The following is a 20,789-nucleotide window of genomic DNA, read 5'->3' as shown; positions in this document are numbered from 1 at the left end:
TTGCGCATCCGATTGAATATCCTATACACAAAAGGAAACACTGGCCAGACAAAAACAATCAAACACCAGCCTCTGCCGATTCAGCACTCAACCAGACACGATCTAAACACTTAAGCATCTGCTACTACGATGCAGAGGCGTGGACGCAGTATGCACCCTCTACTTGGGCCGCTTATTTGGCAATGCTTATTGTTTTGATGAGGCGGAAAGATGGAACAATCTGATGAGTGGAGAAAATACTAGATGGACCATAGACGTGGTGGGTTTCTTTGAAAGCCTAGGCTAACTGAAACGCCTGGAAAAAAAATAAATAATCGGCAACCTGAAGGGAATAAACTTCTCCTCTAGATGGTAGAGGCTGGTACGATCAGGACCTATCGCGAAGACTCCAGAACGAGAGACGGATTGTTGACAAGGAATCTTGTAAAAATAGTTTTTTGTTTTAACAATTGAACCAAGTAATAACAAAAATAAAATTAAAAAAAATACCTCCATTCGAGATGAAAGGGATAAAAGAAGAAATCACATTCCTATACCATTATCCCTCCCACCATCCTTATAAGGAGGGGGAACAAGTGTGGGATATCGAATAGATCAGCAGATCGTCCACAACAGTCTGTCCAAACCTCCCTTCCAAACACCCACCTACTCAATATTCCCTCACCCAATATGGTATATTGTGTCAGCGACACCCCTTTTCCCCTGTTCTCTCCTTGTTTAGAACATTACAATGCCATTGGGACGAAGAGCTCCATTCAGAGGCACACTACTTTTTATCATGAATGTCCCACTAACAAGGTCAGGCGAAGTCAGGCCCTGGATGACAATTACATCCACCTGAAACCTTTCAATATTCCTCAGGTGTATAAAAGGAGAGGCTGGATGAAACACAATAAGCAAGTTGCAGCCAGAGAAGGAACATGAAGCAGAGTCCGAGCTAGCAGGCTACTGGGAAAGCCTTAGTACCCAGAGGTTGGCTGTCGAGAACAGAGCGCGAGACTGAGAGCCTGTGGTTTGCAAAGGTTGGAGAATGCGTGGTGAGGGAGTTGTGTCTCCACCGAGCCAGAAGGGGATTGCATCGAAAACTAATCTCAAAGGGGAAAATCCTTGACAGGTGCTCGCTTCCCTGGGCCAGCAGGGCCACCCAGGAGTGTCAGGGGGGCGAGAGAGGAGTCCTTGACCTCGACACGAGGCAACAATGATAGCGATGCTGATCACAACCAGTGAGTTCAAAGTCAGAAGTGAACCCAGTTGGTGAGAGATGCGAAGCGTGAGAGATAATGTGTAGCAAAAGAAGGACAAGCGTAGGATGAGAGACGCGCTGAAGAGAAAGCTTCAATTGTCCATTATGAACTGTAATATACAAGAGTGGAATGAAAGAGAAGGAAACTAAGTAGCAGAGTGGTCACATGTATTTTTACACATTGTCAAAAGACTCTGTTGAAAGGAAAGTATCTCTCCGAAAGTGCAGTGGAGCTCTGCAAAGCTCGAAGTGAGAGCTAAAGCCAAACACGAGAGGGGAGCTGCGCGAAACAGGAAGAGTGAGCTGAAACCGTGAAGCAGAAAAGGGAGCAAACCAAATAGAGTGCCTCGGACAAGATCCTGTTTTGAACTATATCGAAAGTGTGAAAGAGCACCTGGGGCACGATCACATAAAAGCCATGGTGTCAGAGTAGTCATGCGTAGAGCAAAGAAAACTGTGCGCATTTGAAAGTCTGATACGAAGAATTGGTCAAACATAGTTGTGGAATTGTTGGGGAAGGGAACACCTGTTGAATCAAGAGCAAGAACGCACTTTGTGGAATTGTGGTCCAAGACCAAAAGGCATTTTGAAACATGCTATCAAGTGTGAACTTTGAAATCAAGAGGACTGCTGAGTCTGGGGAAGAGGAAATCCCGGAGAAGCCTGAAGAAAGTTGTGAGAACTGTTTGAATATATGGAACTTTGTTGATCCTGAGTGGTTCAAGTTGGGGAAAGGGAGCTGTGGGACAGCTCCATTACAGTTTGATGAACATTGGAGAAGTAAGCTGCGGAACCACTGCAGAGCATCCCGGTATTATTCACCAAAGCCTTTTTTGTGTTGCTCAAACCTTTACACAGACTCTCTTTAGAAAGAGAGGGCCGACTTAGGTTAGACGCAGGCTTTCTTAAAATTTTGACGGACAGACTTTGTACTATTATTCATTTTCTTTTATGATCGAGACTACTCCGATATAGAATAGGGCAAGTTAGGCATTCATCCAACCACTTTTACCAAATAAAGCTTTTCGAAACTGATTCTTTATGTCTGTGCCTACTTTTTCTCAACATGCCAATCTCATAGGGAGCTTCTAGTACAGTTCTCCCTCCCTGCTCAATTAGGGGCCGCAGAGCAGTCAAAGCTGGTGCTAAAGAGATATGGGATTTAGGTCTTGCAGAAACCTTGCTTAATTAGTTCTCCTTTCATGCTCACTGTTCTCTTGCCTTCTCCTGGTCTTACTACTACATTCCTTCTCCCAATCCACCCATCCCAGTGTTATTCCTTTGTTCACCTGATGTTTTTTATACCTTCTAGGCCTCGCCTCCACCATTTGATGCATGCTACTGTTCCCCTGTCCACACCACTACTTGCTCCACCACTCAACTTCAACTCTTCCCTCCTCTACTCCATTGCAACTCCCATTCCACCGACCCCCAACTCCGGGACCCCTCACTCACATATTCACTTCACACTCACTTCCTACTCTCCATCTAACCGCACTTGGCACACTTTCACACACTGACAATGCAGTACAACTTTCACTCACTAGCCATTACCTCACCTTCTCAAGAAATCACCTCGACACTCTGCTCTGCTTCTCCCTCCAGCGGGTCTCTTGGTCTTAAATACCTTCTTGTCCTGAACTCACGCAAATAACTCACCTTTCCTGCTTCCTGTGGTCCCTTATTCCATTCAACCTCACTGGAAAGGTTCTCCACCCAGGCCGTTGTGATGATCGGCAAAGTTACAAGTGACTTGCTAAGCCCCACCCCCCCTTCCTACACATGGGCTCTCTGAGGAACAACAATGGCAGCCCGTGAAGTTGAGTCTTTGTTCATGTTGGGGGATCCGGTTCCTGGCACCCTTGAGGTAAGTCCCCAGGTTTTGATGGCTTGTGTCCCTCGAGTCAGTCTCTGGTGGTATTGGGGGTTCATTGGTGGTAGAGTGTGCTTGCTGTCATTTGGCAGCAAAGCAGGTTGCTTTGACTGCCATGCGCAAATGGTGTTGATGCTCTGTTCTCTCCCCACCGGTCTGCTGCCAGTATGTCCCCCAAAGCCTGGGGAGCTGCTGCTGGTGGCCTGGTTGTGGCTTCTCTGCGGTTGGCACACAATACTCAGAGGCACTTTCTGGTTCTATGTGATTTTGCAGAAAAATGTGTTAACGAAAGAAAAATCATTATTGGGGGGGGGCCCAAGCCCTCTGTTTCCCCAGCCCTCCCCCCACCAGTTTTAACCCCTTGCCCACATATACTTCAAAAACTATTTTGGTATTTTTTCGTTAATGTTTCGTTATAAACTTTTCGGTATAATCACTGGATACTGCTCTTCCGATGCTGGTCCTTGTTTTCTTGTTCTGCTGGTGGCTCCCTGTAACAAAGACTGGCGAGCATTTTGTCGAGAAGATATGGCATGAGAAAGGTGTACTGACACAAGAGGGGTGCAAGAAGTGGGGTCCTCAACTGCCACCGTACAGCTCAGGGGTAGGACTGGCTCAGAATTTCTCCCTAGCAGGCCTGATGGAGGTTCTTGCCCCCACATACCCCCCTTGACAAGGACAGGGTACTTGGCTTTGTCATATGTTTAAACTCCCCCAATTTAACATCTCCTGAATAAAGCATAGAATGATCTAGAACACATGGATACAACCTCATACATATGTTGCGCAGATTAAAAATGCATATACCCAAACAGAAAAAAAGCATTGCCACTGCATTTAGGCCTTGTGGGGTGTTGAACAGATCTAAACACCAAGAGTCCCTTTTCTTTGGCCTTCGTCAGACCAAATGTTTTTCGACCCAGTGAATGGACCCAAACTGAAAAAGGCTTTGGGATGCATCTTGGGAGGTTCACACAATACCCTCAAAAAAGCTCTGAATGGGAAGCTAATCCTCTTTCCCTCAGACTGAAAGTGAAGATTCAACAGCCAAGTGAAGTGTGACTTGAGTAACCGGTCACTATTGATTTCTTGATAGGATATCGTTAATATTGTTTTTTTCTTTATCTGTGTAATCATTGAGCCCTGGCAAAGTTAGTCCCATTTGTTATGCCATGCTCTTATCTTTGCCCAGTAGGACATTGCAGCCTGGCTAAATGGCATTTCAATATAAGTATTAAATCTACAGCCCACAGTCAAGTCCATTCACTGGACAGAAATACTTTCTTGTCCTGACAAAGGGCATAGAACAATGACCCTGGGGGTTGTGATCAACACAATAGCCCACTATGCCAAAACACAGTGCGCTAATGGACTTTTTCTGTTTGTATTGAAACATTTGTTTTCCCGAACGTATGCCTGAAATCGTATTCCCAAGTTGTAGGTCAATCTACAGATTGTTCAAGCGGTATTAAAGTAGTGGACTCTAAACAATTGACACACTGTCCCACTGCCTCAAATAGTCATCGGACTACTGTAGAAGCAAACCATAACTCATGAACAATTGTTTTTCTGAATTATCACATAGTAACCTCACATCAAGATGCATTTTAGTTTTTAACCTTGCACGGTTATTCGTTTTGTAATAAATGCAAAACGTTTTCTACTGTGACTAGCAACAACATACATCTTTCCTGAATAGACCAAGACCAAATCGGAACACTCCCTCTGACTCGGTGTAGTTTTGATTGAAGTTGTGTGGCTACATAAATTACCAGGTGGTTCTATGATTGAGACCTAGGACAGCCAACTTAGTTGAGCCCAGTCATGAGGAGTATTTTTAATTTTGCCCTGACTAGTCGAGCACTCTAATTGTATCCATATTGTTTAATTCCTTTATTACACAGTGCTCCATTGCTTCAAGAGTACAGGCACGCTATATTAAACCCAAACATTCGTAATCCATTGTTGAAACCCAATAAAGGGCGTGGGGAAAGGAGAAGAGCGAGGCCATTAAGTTAGGTTCTCCTGCTGGCTTTCCTCAAAAGGTATGCCCGCATGACACAGGACTCAAATGTAAGTTGATCAAACAAGGATTTGCAACAATTTAAAACTGAAAAGAGATCACATTCAGGAAAAAAGGACAAGTCAGAGGAGCAATCTTGATCCAAGATGATTTTTCTCCTTTTTTTAAAAAAGGTTTCAAACATAGCACTATGGGAAATATGGTTGCTTAAAAATAGCAAAATGTCCCCACAAACCCCTTTGCCCTCTTCACCCCAACCGGCCACATCTCACAAACACGAAGACTTAATATTATGTAAAACATACAGATTAAGCTTCAGTCAAAGGGGAATGATAACATCTGAACAGTATGAAAAAGTTAGAGCAGATCAACCCAACCTCCCAAACGATTCCACCATCTTCTCAGAAGCCAATCTGGGTACAAGCAACGTAGATCCACAACTCTAAGGGTGCGTGTATAGGTATTTGTCATTGAATGGACATAATCCAAAAATGTACCACATTTCAAAGAATCTAGGCAATTACACTCAAGGTTCATTTTCCTTGCATTAGAATCTGCCAGGCCCTACGTTACCGGTCCTTAAATCTGGGGAATGCACTGCTACCTGGCACCTACTAATGAGTGTTCGGTAATTCCCTCTCAACATGGAACCCATTAGGCACATAAATGGAGCACAGGGAATTGTAAAACCAGTGATATTAGCTATGGTTTAAACCACTCAGAGTATTTGTTAAGTTTGGGGCACAACCACCAGATGTGCAGAAATACAGCCTCGCCAGTACAGTCCTGTTCCACATGTACTAAATTGAATATGTGGATGGAACCAAGCACCAAAAGCGCTGGTAGTAGTTGTGGTGAATCAGGAATGAGACCGCACATGGAGGAGTCATGTTGATTGTTATAGACTTTTATTCAAATAATAATAGGGCTGGAAAATGCCTTGCTGTCCCTGCTCTAAGAGGTATTTCCTTACCTCAACCAAAACTAAGGATCTATCTGGTGTGAGGACGCTCAAAGCAAAATGTCCCTTGTCCGAAATCCTATTCTGGCCCTCACATTCTAAAAGTAACTCCAAGATGCTAAGGATAATGTCTTTGGCTTGAAAAGCGCACAAATGTTCAAGTTCAACAAAATAGAAGATTCCAACAAAAAGGCTTCTACTTAGGTGGCATTCACGAGTCCTGGGAATGTCTCCCTTCCCCAGGTTTCTTTCCAGCAAAAACCAAAGTTAAAAAATGTAATCAAATTCTTTATAGCTCAAGAAGATAACTTCCTCTTCCTGATATTTACAATTCACTCTGCAGTTTTGCACAATGCCAAGGGTATGTGTCTTCCTTAAGATTGGTTTCACACAATTGGTTTTGCGTGGTATACTCCCCTGCCAAGACTTTCTTTTACAGTTAATTCAATTCACAATCTTAAGGGTCTGGTTCTTCCTTAGGATTCTTTTAACACAATTGACAGTTCACTTGATTCACAATTGTGGGAATTAGGCTTATATTTAATTGCAGGCTTCAGCTTACGCAATGCTTCTGATATCCAGTTAGTCAGCAACCCTTTCTTAATCACATTTACCACGTCTAAAGCCCTTTCCCACAGTGCGTGCTACTTAGTGCTAAGCGCCCCGGCGTCCTACCATTCCCGGCTGGGTTCACAGGTTATGTGCAAGCGCTCCAGCGTCCTTTGTTGGCTGCAGCACTCCGGTAGGTATGGAGCATGTCTCGTCCCTTCTCCGCTCTTTGTTTGGCTTCCACGATCTGGAGGCAGCGTTCCGCTGTCACTGCTCTTGGTCGGCTTCTCTCTCTACTGCGGGTCTGGTAAGCAGATGGGTTCTTGCAGAGCCATTTCTCCACCTAACGGGAGCCGCCTGCTCCCGTCAGCTTCTCCCTCTGCCTCATCAGATGTTAGAAATGCAAAGCTCCCGCCAAAATGCTACTCCTTCAAACAACTAGAGCACGGCTTGGGCTTCTGTGCTCTAGTGATCTTCACAACTCCATTCCTCCTCCTTGTGCAGTATTTTTAAAAGGCTCAGATGGAAAGTCAGTCTTGGTCATTTGTCAGTACAGGATATGATTGGAGGTCATCATCAAGTCTTGTCGGATGTTGGTGGGCGGGGGGGGTGAAAAAAGGTACTCTCACCTGGAAGATAAACATTGAGATGCCTTCATAGAATGACAGTCATGTAGATATAGATACATTTATTGGCATCAAAACCAAACACTCCAGTGGAGAGCGAGGCAACATGTGTTGCTAGGTCTCTCTGCTTTTACTTACAATGGTCTATGCTCAAATACTATTATTTCAGTTGCGCTAGCACATCACAAAAATAACACAGGGTCCTTGAAAGGTAACTTTACTGACAGGGTGAACAGAAAGTTTCGGTGAGTAATTATAGAGAAATACAAATAGACATGCAGGGGGAGGCTTGGCATGTATTTTTCTCAGTATCTGGTCAATCCATCTAACACCAAAGCATCTAATAACAAAACATCAAATTATATGCAATGAAATTCCATTCCATCGAATAGCCATTTCGTTGTATATAATTAGATGGATCCATCGAAATTAGTGGGGCTAGGATTAGATTAGGATTAGGTCTAGGGTGGGTTAGATTGAGGGTTACATTAGGGTTAGGCTGGGTTTAGATTAAGGGTTACATTAGGGTTTGGGTTGGGGCTAGGGTTAGATTAAGGGTTACATTAGGGTTAGGGGGGCACCCTCCACACCCCCAATATACAAAAAAAAAATGTTACAAAATTCAGCACTGGACAGCTCCATTGCATTTCCATTGAAACCAGACCATTTTTATTTTTGATGAACTGGTTTGGACGGAAGGGCACTTTTCCATGTTAAGAATTGACTGTTGATGCTTTGGCATACGATGCATTTTTTTTTAGATGCTTTGGTATGTCGTTCCGTCAAAAAAAAAAAGGAACGACTATAAACCGTTTTCTCTCTCCCGTGCCTAAACCCATGGGGGGAAAAGATCAACACCTGCTGGCATTTGTGCGTGCTATTTTGACTTCAAGCTATTTCCCAACTTAGAAAACAGTGCCTGTAACTGAACACACGCAGAAGTCATTTGGACTACAGTTTGTGGGCCACGGCAAAACTGTTGTGCAATATTTTGTAGAGAAATAACTGTTTTTCATTTAAATTACATTTCCACAGGGGCTAAGCACAGTATGCCATTAAGGCATGAGGAATGGATGGTGCGCCCCTTAAGTGGAGAGGGGGATACAAGGTCTCCTCCGATGACATCAACCTCCCCTCACATGGTCCTCCTTCAAAGAGCAGCCCCCAGGTCAGGATCAGGTAGCGGTTGCCACCCACTGGCCACATGAGGAGAGGCTGCTGCTGGGAAAGGCATGATGAAATCATTAGATTCCTCACATATTGCTTATGTGGATGTCGGGATTCAAAACCAAATTTCAGATTTATAGATAGTGCATTTGCTCAGAATATATTGAATGCCTCCTTACAATGTGCAAATAATGTGTTTCCGCCCTGGTCATACATTTGTCAGGTGAACCTACAGCCTCTTTCCCTTTGTATATCAAATGCTTTTAAATGATTTGTTGGCTAAACGTTATTATTGAAATATTGCAGGCTGTCGAGTCTGGGAGAGGATTCAAGCCAGACGTTCATGCCAAACAATGCCACACAAACCTAAGCTGGAACCATATACTTTGTCAAAGGCCTACCTGGTTTGGGCACCTAGACTGTGTACTTCATCAGTGAATATGTTCCATGGTCATGGCGGAATTCAGCCACTCACAAACGGTGTAGTTGGCAGCCTGATTTTCAGGCACGCAATGCCCTCACTATATTTAGGCAAAATTAAGATTGAGTTGACTCTGGGTGCTAAAATTAGGCCACGTGAAGTGCACAGTCTCTCTGTGCAAACCATCGAATACTCACAAATCACAATACATTTCTCAGTTGCAGGAGCACAAGTACCCTCTGTCCCTGTTGCTTTTCACACTGCAGGTCAAACCTTTAGGTATTAAAATCGGAGAGGTTGGAGATATTGGTGGAAGGCAATTTAGTGAAGCTTCAAACAAAACAACATTTGCACATGACAGCCTCTTGACAAGACAAGTCCCCTTTCCTTGAAACAAGCACTTTTTCTGGAAGATTGTAAGTGACGTTTAGGTTTCAAGATAAATTGTGATAAGAACAGAGCTCTAAATATTAATTCCCCCAAGGAAACAAAAGCATTTGTATGCTGAAAACTTTGGGCTGGGATCAGAGGTTGTGCAGGCAGATTGCAGGAAAACGTTTTAAGATTTGAGGTACCGTTTGACATAGGTGAAGATGCACAATGCTGGGACCCATGTACTCATACATGGAAGGATTAGAATATGGAGAGTTTTGCTTCTCTCATCTCAAACCCTATAATAACCTGTAGGAAAGTTGCCATCACTTGATGCTTAAGACTTGTGGCTATGCGTGGACAGTCAGTCCAACTACCTTAAACATTTTGGGGGAAGATTATTTTCCTACTCACAAAAGTAGGTTCTCTTTTCAACACATGATCTCATATGCATGGTCGCACAAAGCACAATGACAGATCCTTGCAGTTTGCTCCTCCAGAAATCTCAAGCACCAAATTCTATCTAACATGGTACCAGGACGAAAGAGAATCATGCTCGTATGACAGATACCGCAAATCAAAACATACATGGCTTCATAGAAAAAAAAATTCTACCTCCTTTTCTTGGTTCAAGATGTCCTACTTTCCCATGGAGAATGGCAGAAACTTTGTTGGCATTTTGGGTACTCGAGCTGTGAATTCAATAATGTTTCATTAATGAAAAAGTTAAATCTTTCAGTAAAATTTCGTTTTGAATGCAAAATCATTTAAAAACGGTCTGCTCACTCATTCCTGTATATAAAACAGTAGTATTGTTTGGACACTGGCTTTGCCTTCAATGTGTCATTAGTGGGTATCAACCACCAATGCAACTCTTCTGGCTGTCAGGAAACATTCAACGGTGATCTTGCAACCCTCATGTATCACCAATGGCTTGCAGTGCATGCTTGGGATGAGGTTTCCGATCTCCCATCTAGGAAACATACGTCACTTACTCTGCTGTGTTGCTTTGGCAGGAAGGGGTCGACTTGGAAAGGTGGATGGGAAAGCTTAACTGATGAACAAGAATGATAACATGTATTTTTACCCACACTTGCCTACATGGGGCAACAAATGAAGCAGCAAATGCAGGACACCTGTAGCTTCTAATCTTAGGTGGGCTCATAGACCTTAAGTGAATAATGTGCTACTTGGGACTGCGGCCTGATAAGAATCAGATAGAAAACCTGCTGCTTGACGGGCAAAGCAGACCTTTCTAGTGTTTTATTAGCAATGTCTTCATTGAATAGTGCATGCACATACAAGTGCTTCATTGCTTGGTGTCATAATCAGCTTCCAGCCCTTAGAAGCATTTAAATGCCTTTAACCTGCCCCAGAGCAAGGCACTAGATGTGATGATTCACTAGGTGTCGTCACTTCTCCACAGGGGGTAGCTCCTTCTCATGAGGCTAAGGAGGTGAGGCCGCTACGCAATATACCCTCAAGGGATGGTTTAATGCAGGAGGACCTCATGGGGAGGGCACTTTCTTTCTTGGGATAAGGATGACCACCTGGGTAAAAGTCGCATTAACACCCGACCCGAACCCTCTCAATCCCGTTAACCCCTTTTTCACCAACCCCACCTTGATAGCACTTCTATTTGTTGTCGTAACATTATACCAGTTACTTCTCTTGAGATGAAGAGGATTGCCAACAATACAGATAGTACGACTAACTCTAGTACTGGCACAAAAAAGATCACCCAAAGCATGAAGATTAACAGCAAGGCCAGTGCTGAGACGATGACAAATGAACAATGGCACACAGAAGATACAGGAACGGTATAGATTTCTGCGGGGGAGTCGCCCTGAGAAACAAAAACAAAGGATTTTCAGAAGAGTCCAGCTGGGGAAGTTCAAAGGAGACGCAGAGGATGCGGTGGGAAAGCCAGGCACAGTCCGCACCTAAAGGCTAGATGCCAGCGATGGGAGTCCTTTGCCCGGTGCTGTGGAGCTGGTCAAGGACGTGACTGGAGCCTGGAACACAGTGGCGCGACATCTGGAAGGCGGACTGAGCGGTCCAGTAACAGTGCCTACACAGTCTGCGGACAGACTAGGAAGAAGGCACATGGAGCGAGAGCAGCAGAAGCCAGAAACACCAGTGCAGCCCGCCGAAAACACGAAAGAATCCAGGGAGAACCAGCCAAGAGTCCTGGAGCCAACAAAAGTAGTGGGTAGGTCATGGGGATCGGTAGGGTCTTGGAGGTGCGGGACAGAGATAAACCACATGGGATTAATGATAAGAATCATCTTCCTCGTGTCAGTACCAGGAAGAGAGTCAAACAAGTGGGCCTAGTAAGAAGGGAAGAGAACCAAGGGTCTGGGACCCAAACTAAGGTGAAGCTTATATTAATATGAGTCATCTTCCTCATGGCAGTACCTAGCAGGGGAGTGATCCAAGTGGGCCTAATAAGAGAAGGGTTTGGAGCAGAGTTCAGTCTGCCCTAGTCCCTGCTTGATGTGCATCTAATGAGGAGCTGCAGCGACCAGAGTATCTCCCTGTGACTGTGCCTTTAATTGCAAAGACAGCCTTCAAAAGTGAACTTGCCGCGCAGAGCGGAGTTAGGAGCAGAGTTCAGTATGCCCCAGTCCGCCCAAGGAAGCAGCCCGTCAGTGAATAAGAAACACGCCACGACCGAAGTGCCGGTTTGCAAGGAACACAAACGTGGCATAAATTACTTCAACAACGAAGAAGACTCCAGAATGATTTAACGTTAGAGGTAAGCACACACGCGACCATATCTGACGACAACTGTGTTGGTTCTGTTGGCATTGATCACCATATTCCCTCGCTAGCCTCACTAGCGTCATTAACTTTGAATCTGCAACTAGAGGGAAGTGAAAGACACAGTGTAGAAGCGCAGATAAGCTCCACTGAACGTGCCAGTACTGCCGTCGCCCCTCAGACGTGCTGGACAATCTAAGAACACCTCCTTACTCAGTATACGTAGATGCTTGTGATGTCCCCTTTGATTTCGACACAACTGACCTAGACTTGCTGGAGATGCGCCTACCGCTTGACGTTGAGTCAGCAGATGGTGAGCCTCCAGAAGACTGTGCCTTAGAGAAAACAAATCCAGTGTGTCTCAGGAAGCCAAAACAAAGGATCAATCATCACTCAAGCAGTTGCATCTATGTGTGCTCAAGGAGACGGCGCAGAAAAGCGCCATGCCACGGTCGGTCTCCGTTAAGATTTCCGATGAGGCCATGAGTTCCAAACCTCCAACAGATAATAAAATCAAGGGGCTCAGCTGAAGTCGCGATTGATATAACAAATCGGAACTGCATCAAGAGGCGGAAATTAAGCCAATGTGTCAACAGCAGTTATACCATCTATACCACCAAATCGCACTGCGGTATTTGATGTTGCAGCCCGAGAAGCCCGATTGACTGAAAGCTGACTTCCTGTCCATGCAAGAACGTTTGGAAGCCAGCTATGTGCAAAAAGAACAAGTTACTTTCTTACCTGGTAACGTTCTTTCGATGGGATGGTCCGACGACGTATTCCATATCTATGACATGTAATCACCACAGCTGTGCTGCTTCGGAAACTTTTTTCGGCGTCTGCGTCCTGCGTCGATGACGTCGATGCGCCGTCGTCGAGGACCTCCTCCGATGTCATCCGATGTGATAAGTAGGACGCACGACGCCTGTAGCCTCAGTTGTAGTTTTTTCCCCCCAGAACGTGTGACATTAGTCAACTGCCAGTCAGACACAAAGCCTTGCGGAACGTAAGCTGCAATCGCAAAAGAAATTCTGCAGCGGGGAAGGCAGGGCGGGAGCGATATGGAATACGTCTTCGGACTATCCCATCGAAAGAACATTACCAGGTAAGAAAGTAACTTGTTCTTCGAGGGGATTGGGTCCTCCGACGTATTCCATATCTATGACAGACTCCCAAAGCAGTACCAGAGCAAGGAGGAGGGAAAGAATTTAGAATCAAAATTTAGAATAGCCAATCAAATAGCAGAGCAAAGGACCGCCTTGCCAAAAGCCAGATCCTGTCCCCGGATGGAATCGAGGGAATAATGACGTACAAATGTATGTACAGAAGCCCAGGTGGCTGCATCACAGATGTTGCGAATAGGAACACCCCTCTGCAGGGCAGTAGATGGAGCCATACCCCTGGTAAAATGGGCCCGCAAGCCAGCCGGTGGGTCCTTACCCGCCAAGCGGTAACACTCCAAGATGGCCAAAATAATCCAGCGAGACAAAGTCTGTTTCGTCACAGCTTGCCCCAAACGCTTTCCAGCGTAACCAATAAAGAGTTGATCATCCACTCTGACCCGGGACATGCGTGAAACATAAAAGCTTAAAGCTCTCCTAGGATCAAGCCTATGGAGCCTCTCCTCTTCCTTACCAGTATGCGGAGGAGGATAGAATGCCGGAACAACCACCTTCTGGGCCAAATGAAATTCCGTCACTACCTTCGGAAGAAAAGGAGGACGAACTCTAAGGACAACCCTGTCCTTGTGAAATACAGTGAAGGGTGGCTTAACTGAAAGTGCCTGTAACTCACTCACTCTGCGAGCGGAAGTAACCGCAACTACAAACACAGTTTTCAGAGTTAACACCCTCAAAGGGCAAGAATGTAAAGGCTCAAACGGAGCACCCATAAGAAACTTAAGAACAAGGTTTAAATCCCAACCGGGCACCAGGAAAGGTGACGGAGGGAACACATTAGTGAGCCCTTTCGGAAACTGTGAAATTAAAGGGATTTTAAAGTAAGAACACTCTTCAGACGAGCGCTTAAAGATGGACAGCGCCGCCAGGTAACCTTTAATGGTACCCACTTGCAAGCCCCTCTGGGCCAAAGAAAGTAAAAAGGACAGAACCATGGGGATGTCACATGCAAAAGGATCCACATTCTGAACTCTGCACCAGTCGCAGAACTTACGCCAACGGCAACGGTGCAGAGACTTTGTTGCTGGCCTTCGGGCCGAAAGCAACACCTCCATCACGTCTTCATTGAGGGCCCAATTCTTATACCTCAACCTTTCAGAAGCCAAGCGTAAAGGTTGAGGGATCTGACCTCTGGATGGAGAACCTGACCCCCCTCCCGTGAGAGCAGATTGTCTCGGTAGGGAAGACGACGTGGAGGGCAGATGGACAAGTCGAGAAGGTCCGGGTACCACGTCCTCCGAGCCCACGCCGGAGCAATGAGGATTATCCGGGAACCGAACTTCCGTAACCTCCGCAGCACTTGCGGGATGACGGGGACTGGAGGAAACGCATACAGCAGCGGGAATGACCACTCCACCACAAAGGCATCTCCCAAGGCTCCTTTTGGAGGAAATTCCCGCGAGCAAAACCTTTCGCACTTCCGGTTGACACTGGAGGCGAAGAGATCCACTTGAGGGGTCCCCCAAAGGGCAAAGATCTCCAGGAGAATCTCCTGAGCCAACTCTCACTTGTGAGAGATCGCGCTCTGCCTGCTCAGAGCGTCCGCCGTCACGTTTTCGTCTCCGGCCAGATGAACTGCCGAGATCGAAACTTCCTGCTGGATGGCCCAGAACACGAGCTGCATCGCCTCCCTGCACAGATGAGGTGACCCTGCCCCCCCCCCCCCCTTTTTGTTGAGGTAGTGCATGGCCACTGTGTTGTCCGTCAGGATCAGGACACTCTTTCCTCGCACAGTCGGCAGAAAAGCCTTCAGGGCTAGCCTGACGGCCCTCAGCTCCAACAGATTGATATGGAGTCTGAACTCCGACGGAGACTAACGACCGCTGACTGTCAGCCCGTTGGCATGAGCTCCCCATCCCCTGAGGGATGCATCCGTCACGATCGTCACCTCCGGCCAGGGAAGCCAAAATGGAGCCCCCTTCATCAAGTTGCCTTCGACGGCCCACCACAGAAGGTCCCGGGCGACAGAGGGCGGCACCTGAACCGGGTCCGACATCCTGCCGGAGGACTGCGACCATTGCGTCTTGAGTGCCCACTGCAAAGATCTCATCCGCAGGCGAGCCTCTGACACCAGAAGAATGCAGGATGCCATGAGGCCGAGCAACCTCAAGAACTCGAACGCTGGGAGCGTCTGGGCATGCTGAAACTTGTGCACCATCTGCTGAATGTGAAGAGCCCTCACCTGGGGAGGAAAACACTGCCCCAGGGAAGTGTCGAGCACTGCTCCGATGTACTGGAGCTGCTGTGTTGGCGTCAAATGGGACTTCTTTAAATTGAGGGAGAAGCCCAGCCTGTGAAGGGAGTGGCAGGTGACGGACAGATGATCCAGGACTTGCTCGGGAGAGCTCCCCCTGATCAACCAATCGTCCAGGTAGGGGTAGACGTGAATCCCCCCTTGCCTGAGATGCGCTGCCACCACCACCATGAGCTTGGTGAAAACCCTCGGGGAGGAGGTCAATCCGAACGGCAGGACCCAAAACTGAAAGTGCGAGTCGCCAACCGCGAACCTCAGGTACTTCTTGTGCTTGGCATGGATTGGCACATGGTAGTAAGCATCCTTGAGGTCGAGTGACACCAACCAGTCCTGAAGCTGAAGGGCCTGGAGGACTTGAGAGAGAGTAACCATCTTGAACTTGTCCTTCCTGAGGAGTTTGTTCAAACCGCGCAAGTCCATGATGGGTCTCAATCCCCCGTCTTTCTTCAAAATCAAAAAATAAGGGGAATACCATCCCTTGTTCCTCTCCGCTACAGGCACCAGTTCTATGGCGCCTTTCTCCAGCAGGACTTGAATTTCCTGCGCAAGGAGCGGATCCGGACTCTGCAAAGAGAGGTTCCCAGGTGGATTGTCGTGAGGCCTGTGCCGAAAGGGAAGACAGTAGCCGTGGGTTATGATCTCCAGAACCTACACATCTGAAGTAATGGCACACCACTCTACAAGATTCTGCGCCAGCCTTCCCCCAACCAGCGAACCATGGGGCATGGCCTCATGACTGAGTGGTAGTGGCTGCAGCGTTACCTGAGGGCAAAGAGGCAACTGCCCGAGCGACCTTGGCACCACGGGTACCCTGTCGTCCACCTCTGGTACCCCTGCGTTGGCCTCTTTGACTGCCAGCTCCTCTCGCTTTACTGAAGGACGAGAAATAGCGAAAGGAACCACCCCTCTATTGCTGTCCCCTAGGACGAAAAGGCGGAGGTTGGCGAACTGCAGCGCCCAACGACTTCGCTGCAGCTTTTGAGGTCTGCAACCTCTCAAGGCTCTCGTCAGCCTTGCTGCCAAAAAGGTGCTCACCGTCAAAGGGCATGTTGAGGAGCCGGGACTGCACATCAGGAGCAAACCCAGACTTCCGCAACCACGCAAACCTGCGTATCACGGTGCTCGCCGCCATGGACCTGCTGACGCATTCAGCCAAGTCCAAACCCGACTGAACTGACTCACACATGGCATCCTTACCATCCTGGACCATAGCAAGGAAACCATCCCGTTCGTCCCCTTCGGGAATATGTTCAGCCGCTAACGCAACACAGTTCCACAGAGTGTGTGTGAAACGAGACAAGGCACAAATGGAGTTGGCCACCTGAAGCGCCATACCACCAGAAGAAAACACTTTCTTCGCCCAGACATCAAAACGTTTGTCGTCCCTATCAGGAGGGATGGTAGGGTACGACGCCTGCTTTGCCGGGGCTGTGGCCGCCTGCACCACCAAACTCTCCGGAGTGGGGTGCCTGGTCAAGTAGCAGGGGTCGCTACTGGCTGGACTGTATTTTCGCGACAAGGACCTGCCCACCGCCGGGAGACTCTCCGGAGCAGTCCAAGCCGCTGCCACCCTTCTCTGTAAAGCCATATGGAACGGCAGTACCGGGTCAGTTGGGGGACCAACATCAAGGATGTCCGTGAGATCATCCTGCACAAACTCCCCTGTGGGAGCAGACCATCCCAAGTACTCAGAAACCCTAGCCATAAGGCGCCGGTACGAGGAATCGGCATGAGAGCCAGGCTCAGGCCTACAAAACTCCACCTCCGGAGAGGTGTCCAGTCCACTGGCATGCAGTGACTGCCTCAAATCGTCAAACTGACTATGGCCCGAGACAATTTCATCTGTAACCTGACTAGGAACCAGGCCATCAGAATCCTCATCCGCCGCTGAAATATATTCCAGGTGGCGAAAAGAAGGCACCCGAGAGTGCTTGCTCTTAACCAGAGCCTTCCTAGAGGGTTCCCCCGTGCCACGGGGTACCTCCGACACCCCGGCCTCGAAAGGCATCGAGGGCGTCGAGTGAATCGACACACACGGTCTCGAACGCGTCGAGGACCGGGACCTGGAACGGGTACGTCGAGAACGAGTTCCCTTGTCCGAACGGGACCTCTCCCGTGACTCGTGCCGACCACTCTTGCGAGCGGTGTCTCTCGACCTCTCACGACCGACCCCACTCGGGGGCGCGGACGGCTTAGTACCCTGCGACTCGAGAATCGCCAGCATTTTCTTCCCAAAGGAAGCCCATTCCTCCGGCGTCGCACGGCTGGTGGGGTAAGCGACGTGCCGGGCAGAGTCCTCCGAAGAGGACCTGGAAGACGACCGGTGTCGGCGCTTCCGAGAATGCCTCGAAGAGGCTGAGGAGTGGTGAGACCGACTCCTAGAAGGAGACCCACGAGACTTCCGACGATGACGCGGAGAGTCACCTCTCGATTGATCCGTCGAAAGCCCCGCAGACTTCGACTTCCGGGGCTTGGACACCCGACCTACCGACAACTTCTTCTTACGTTCGCGTAAGGCTTTGGATGTGAGCGACTGGCAGTCGATACAGTCATCCGTGTCGTGGTCCTCCCCGAGGCACCAGAGGCAGGCATCGTGCGAGTTCGTCACTGACATCTTGGACCCACAGTCCCCGCACTTCTTGAAGCCCGGACGCAGGGTCGAAGACGAAGTAGAAGACATCTTCACACAAAGGATTTTCACAAAAACGAACAGGTTCGAAGAACCGAGAATAACAGAACTCCAAAGAGTCGAGGCGTTAACCGAGATTCACGAAGCAACACGTTCGCGGAAAAAACGGAACTGAGGCTACGGGAGTCGTGCTTCCTACTTATCACATCGGATGACGTCGGAGGAGGTCCTCGACGACGGCGCATCGACGTCATTGACGCAGGACGCAGAAAAAAGTTTCCGAAGCAGCACAGCTGTGGTGATTACATGTCATAGATATGGAATACGTCAGAGGACCCAATCCCCTCGAATATGCCAACACTTCTAGGAACAAAGAAAGCGTAGTGAAGACGAGCAATCTTCCAAACAGAGGTACACCACTGACCCATGCTCAGCAATCAATGGCAGGATATACAAACCCAGAACTGCTGGCTGATAAACACGAGGAATTGCAAGTTGATATAAATCAACATCTCCAAGAGAAACCGCAAGGGAGCAAGCGAAAGAAAATAAAACAACCAGGCCACAAACATCAGTACTGCAAGGTGAAGCTGAAAAAGAGTCAAATACCAAAGGGAATCGGTCAATAGCTGCCAGTTTACAGATTCACAATAATGTTCTAGCTGCCACTTCCATCACCCTGCTACCCTTCATGAGTCGTTAAATGACTCAGTACAAGATCAAGGTTCTCTGATAACTGCAAACAATAAGCTGCTGACCCTAGAATAATTCACTGAAAATCTCACAAAAAGACTTGACTATGAAGCAGAAATATCAAGACAATGGCAATCTCACATTAATGAGATCACAAAGCGGGAAGCTTGTGAAAAAACAAACCTAATTGAAGCCGTGATCGAATGTACAAAGTGGCTGAGACACAACGTGTACACGCGACAATCTTGCAACTCTTATGCATGCAACTGCCCCTGCGAGGAACAGAAATCAAAGTCTTTAGCCGCTGATGGACAACTTGCAATGCAATTGATGATGGAAGATCAGATCCATCTAGTACATGGGAACGACATTGTGGTGAAAACATCTCTGCCCATTTCAGTCAATGCACCAGATTCACACGGACACATAATTGATGGAAATGCAATAGCTCAGAATCCAGTCCCTCCAACGCCACTGGCGGATAAAGTAGGCTCAGTTCTAGCTGACAAAGATGGTACAGGCACAATTACAAACCGAATAGAACCAAGACACGAGGTCCAGAAAACAAAAGGTGAAGAGGAACTACATTTGACCTGTACTGCACAACAAACGGCATCAAACAAAGTATCATTTGGAATCTTCACAGGAGCAGCAAAATCAATTCATAAATCAGCTGAATACAAAATCAAAAGATAAAAGTAAAGAGCAACCACAAAGGTCTAAACTAAAACCAGCTGCAAAAAGAGCTCATACAAACAAAGCAAAGTAATTCATTAGAAATCTTACAATACCCCTTCGGATCGGGTTAAGCGTAGTGGCAATGAGTCAAAAAAAGCAACTCATCTGATTCCATCACAAAACAAAAGCTATCGTGATTCAAGCTGCCTCAAAGTCTGAAAAGACCAAGCAGAAGGTTCAGATGCTTCAAATTCTGATGCCTCGATTGACCTAACTAATTTTCAACATATTCTATGGAGGACGACGTGGATATGGCTGATGATACTGAAGAGATCTCTGACAAAAATAGAGACCCACAGATACAGTCTAACATAAGCAAATTATGCCAAAAGTGCCGCCCAGAGCGGGGAAGACAACAAAAAAACTAAATTACTGCCGGCATGACGGACAGTATGTTTCGAGGAAGAGAAAATCAAGAACTCAAGCTCAGGAAAGATGATATGCATATGACTTTACATGCAGCCTCAAAATTAAATCCAAAACAAACAAAAGGACAATCACTAAAACAAGAACACTCGATTAAGAAGCTTGGGAGAAGTGAATCCAAACAGGAGCAACATAATGAAGCTGCTGCATAGTATTCCAGCTTTGCGCACAATAAGATTGGATGATATTGCGATTGTAGAATATAAATCAGAAATCTGTTCCGATTGGGTGATTTTGTACATGAAATCTAAGTTCATCGCAAAGTCCTTAATCGAAGCTAAGGAGGATTTGATATTCTTTGACTTTGACATAGAACTGTACTTTGAGCCGTCTGAAACCCAACGGCCACAAAATTTGCAACCTGATCAAACTTCAAATGAACAAAGGTGGTCAGATTTATGGGAGCGATTTAATGCTAACTCTGAACCAACCTTGTCCAAGTGTCAAAATCGTCCAACCTCCCATAATGCTCGAGAAAACATTCATCTACAAAATTACAATTAGCATAAAAATGAGGAGATCAAGGCATCCCATCTGCTGACATTCATGGAACACCCAAGGCTTTGCCCACCTATTCCAAGATGATTGTCAGTTAAATGATAGCCACTTCATAATTTGTCTTCAGGAAACATGGCTTTGAGAAATTCCAATACGCAATGGCTATTCAATCTATTTAAACGCAGCAGGAAAAAAAATCTATTTGGGCAGCCATTCTCGGGTCCAATTACAATGATCAAACATAACAGTTGGAAGGTAATAAGTTCTTTAAATCCAAACTTTTACATCCAAGTAACCACCTTACAGCATAGTGACATTAACCTCCCGAATCTTAAACAATTAATGATCATAAATACATATTGGAACCTTGCAATG

At 46.8% G+C, this 20,789-nt stretch overlaps 1 protein-coding gene across 1 annotated transcript in view; it reads right to left on the bottom strand.

Moving 5' to 3' along the window:
* LOC138481718 (mediator of RNA polymerase II transcription subunit 1-like) overlaps positions 1 to 20,789 on the bottom strand; it is a 1,164,040-nt gene that overhangs the window by 580,952 nt on the left and 562,299 nt on the right. Inside the window, exon 9 of the mRNA XM_069613834.1 lies at positions 9,851 to 9,927. Coding sequence (XP_069469935.1) covers positions 9,851 to 9,927 — 77 coding nt within the window. The remainder of the gene's footprint in view (positions 1 to 9,850; positions 9,928 to 20,789) is intronic.

The sequence above is a fragment of the Ambystoma mexicanum genome, chromosome 5p, assembly GCF_040938575.1.
Source record: "Ambystoma mexicanum isolate Mex_15411 chromosome 5p, UKY_AmexF1_1, whole genome shotgun sequence".
NCBI lineage: Eukaryota > Metazoa > Chordata > Amphibia > Caudata > Ambystomatidae > Ambystoma > Ambystoma mexicanum.
The sequence above is the reverse complement of the archived record's forward strand: the minus strand, read 5'-3'. Positions and strand labels throughout refer to the sequence as shown.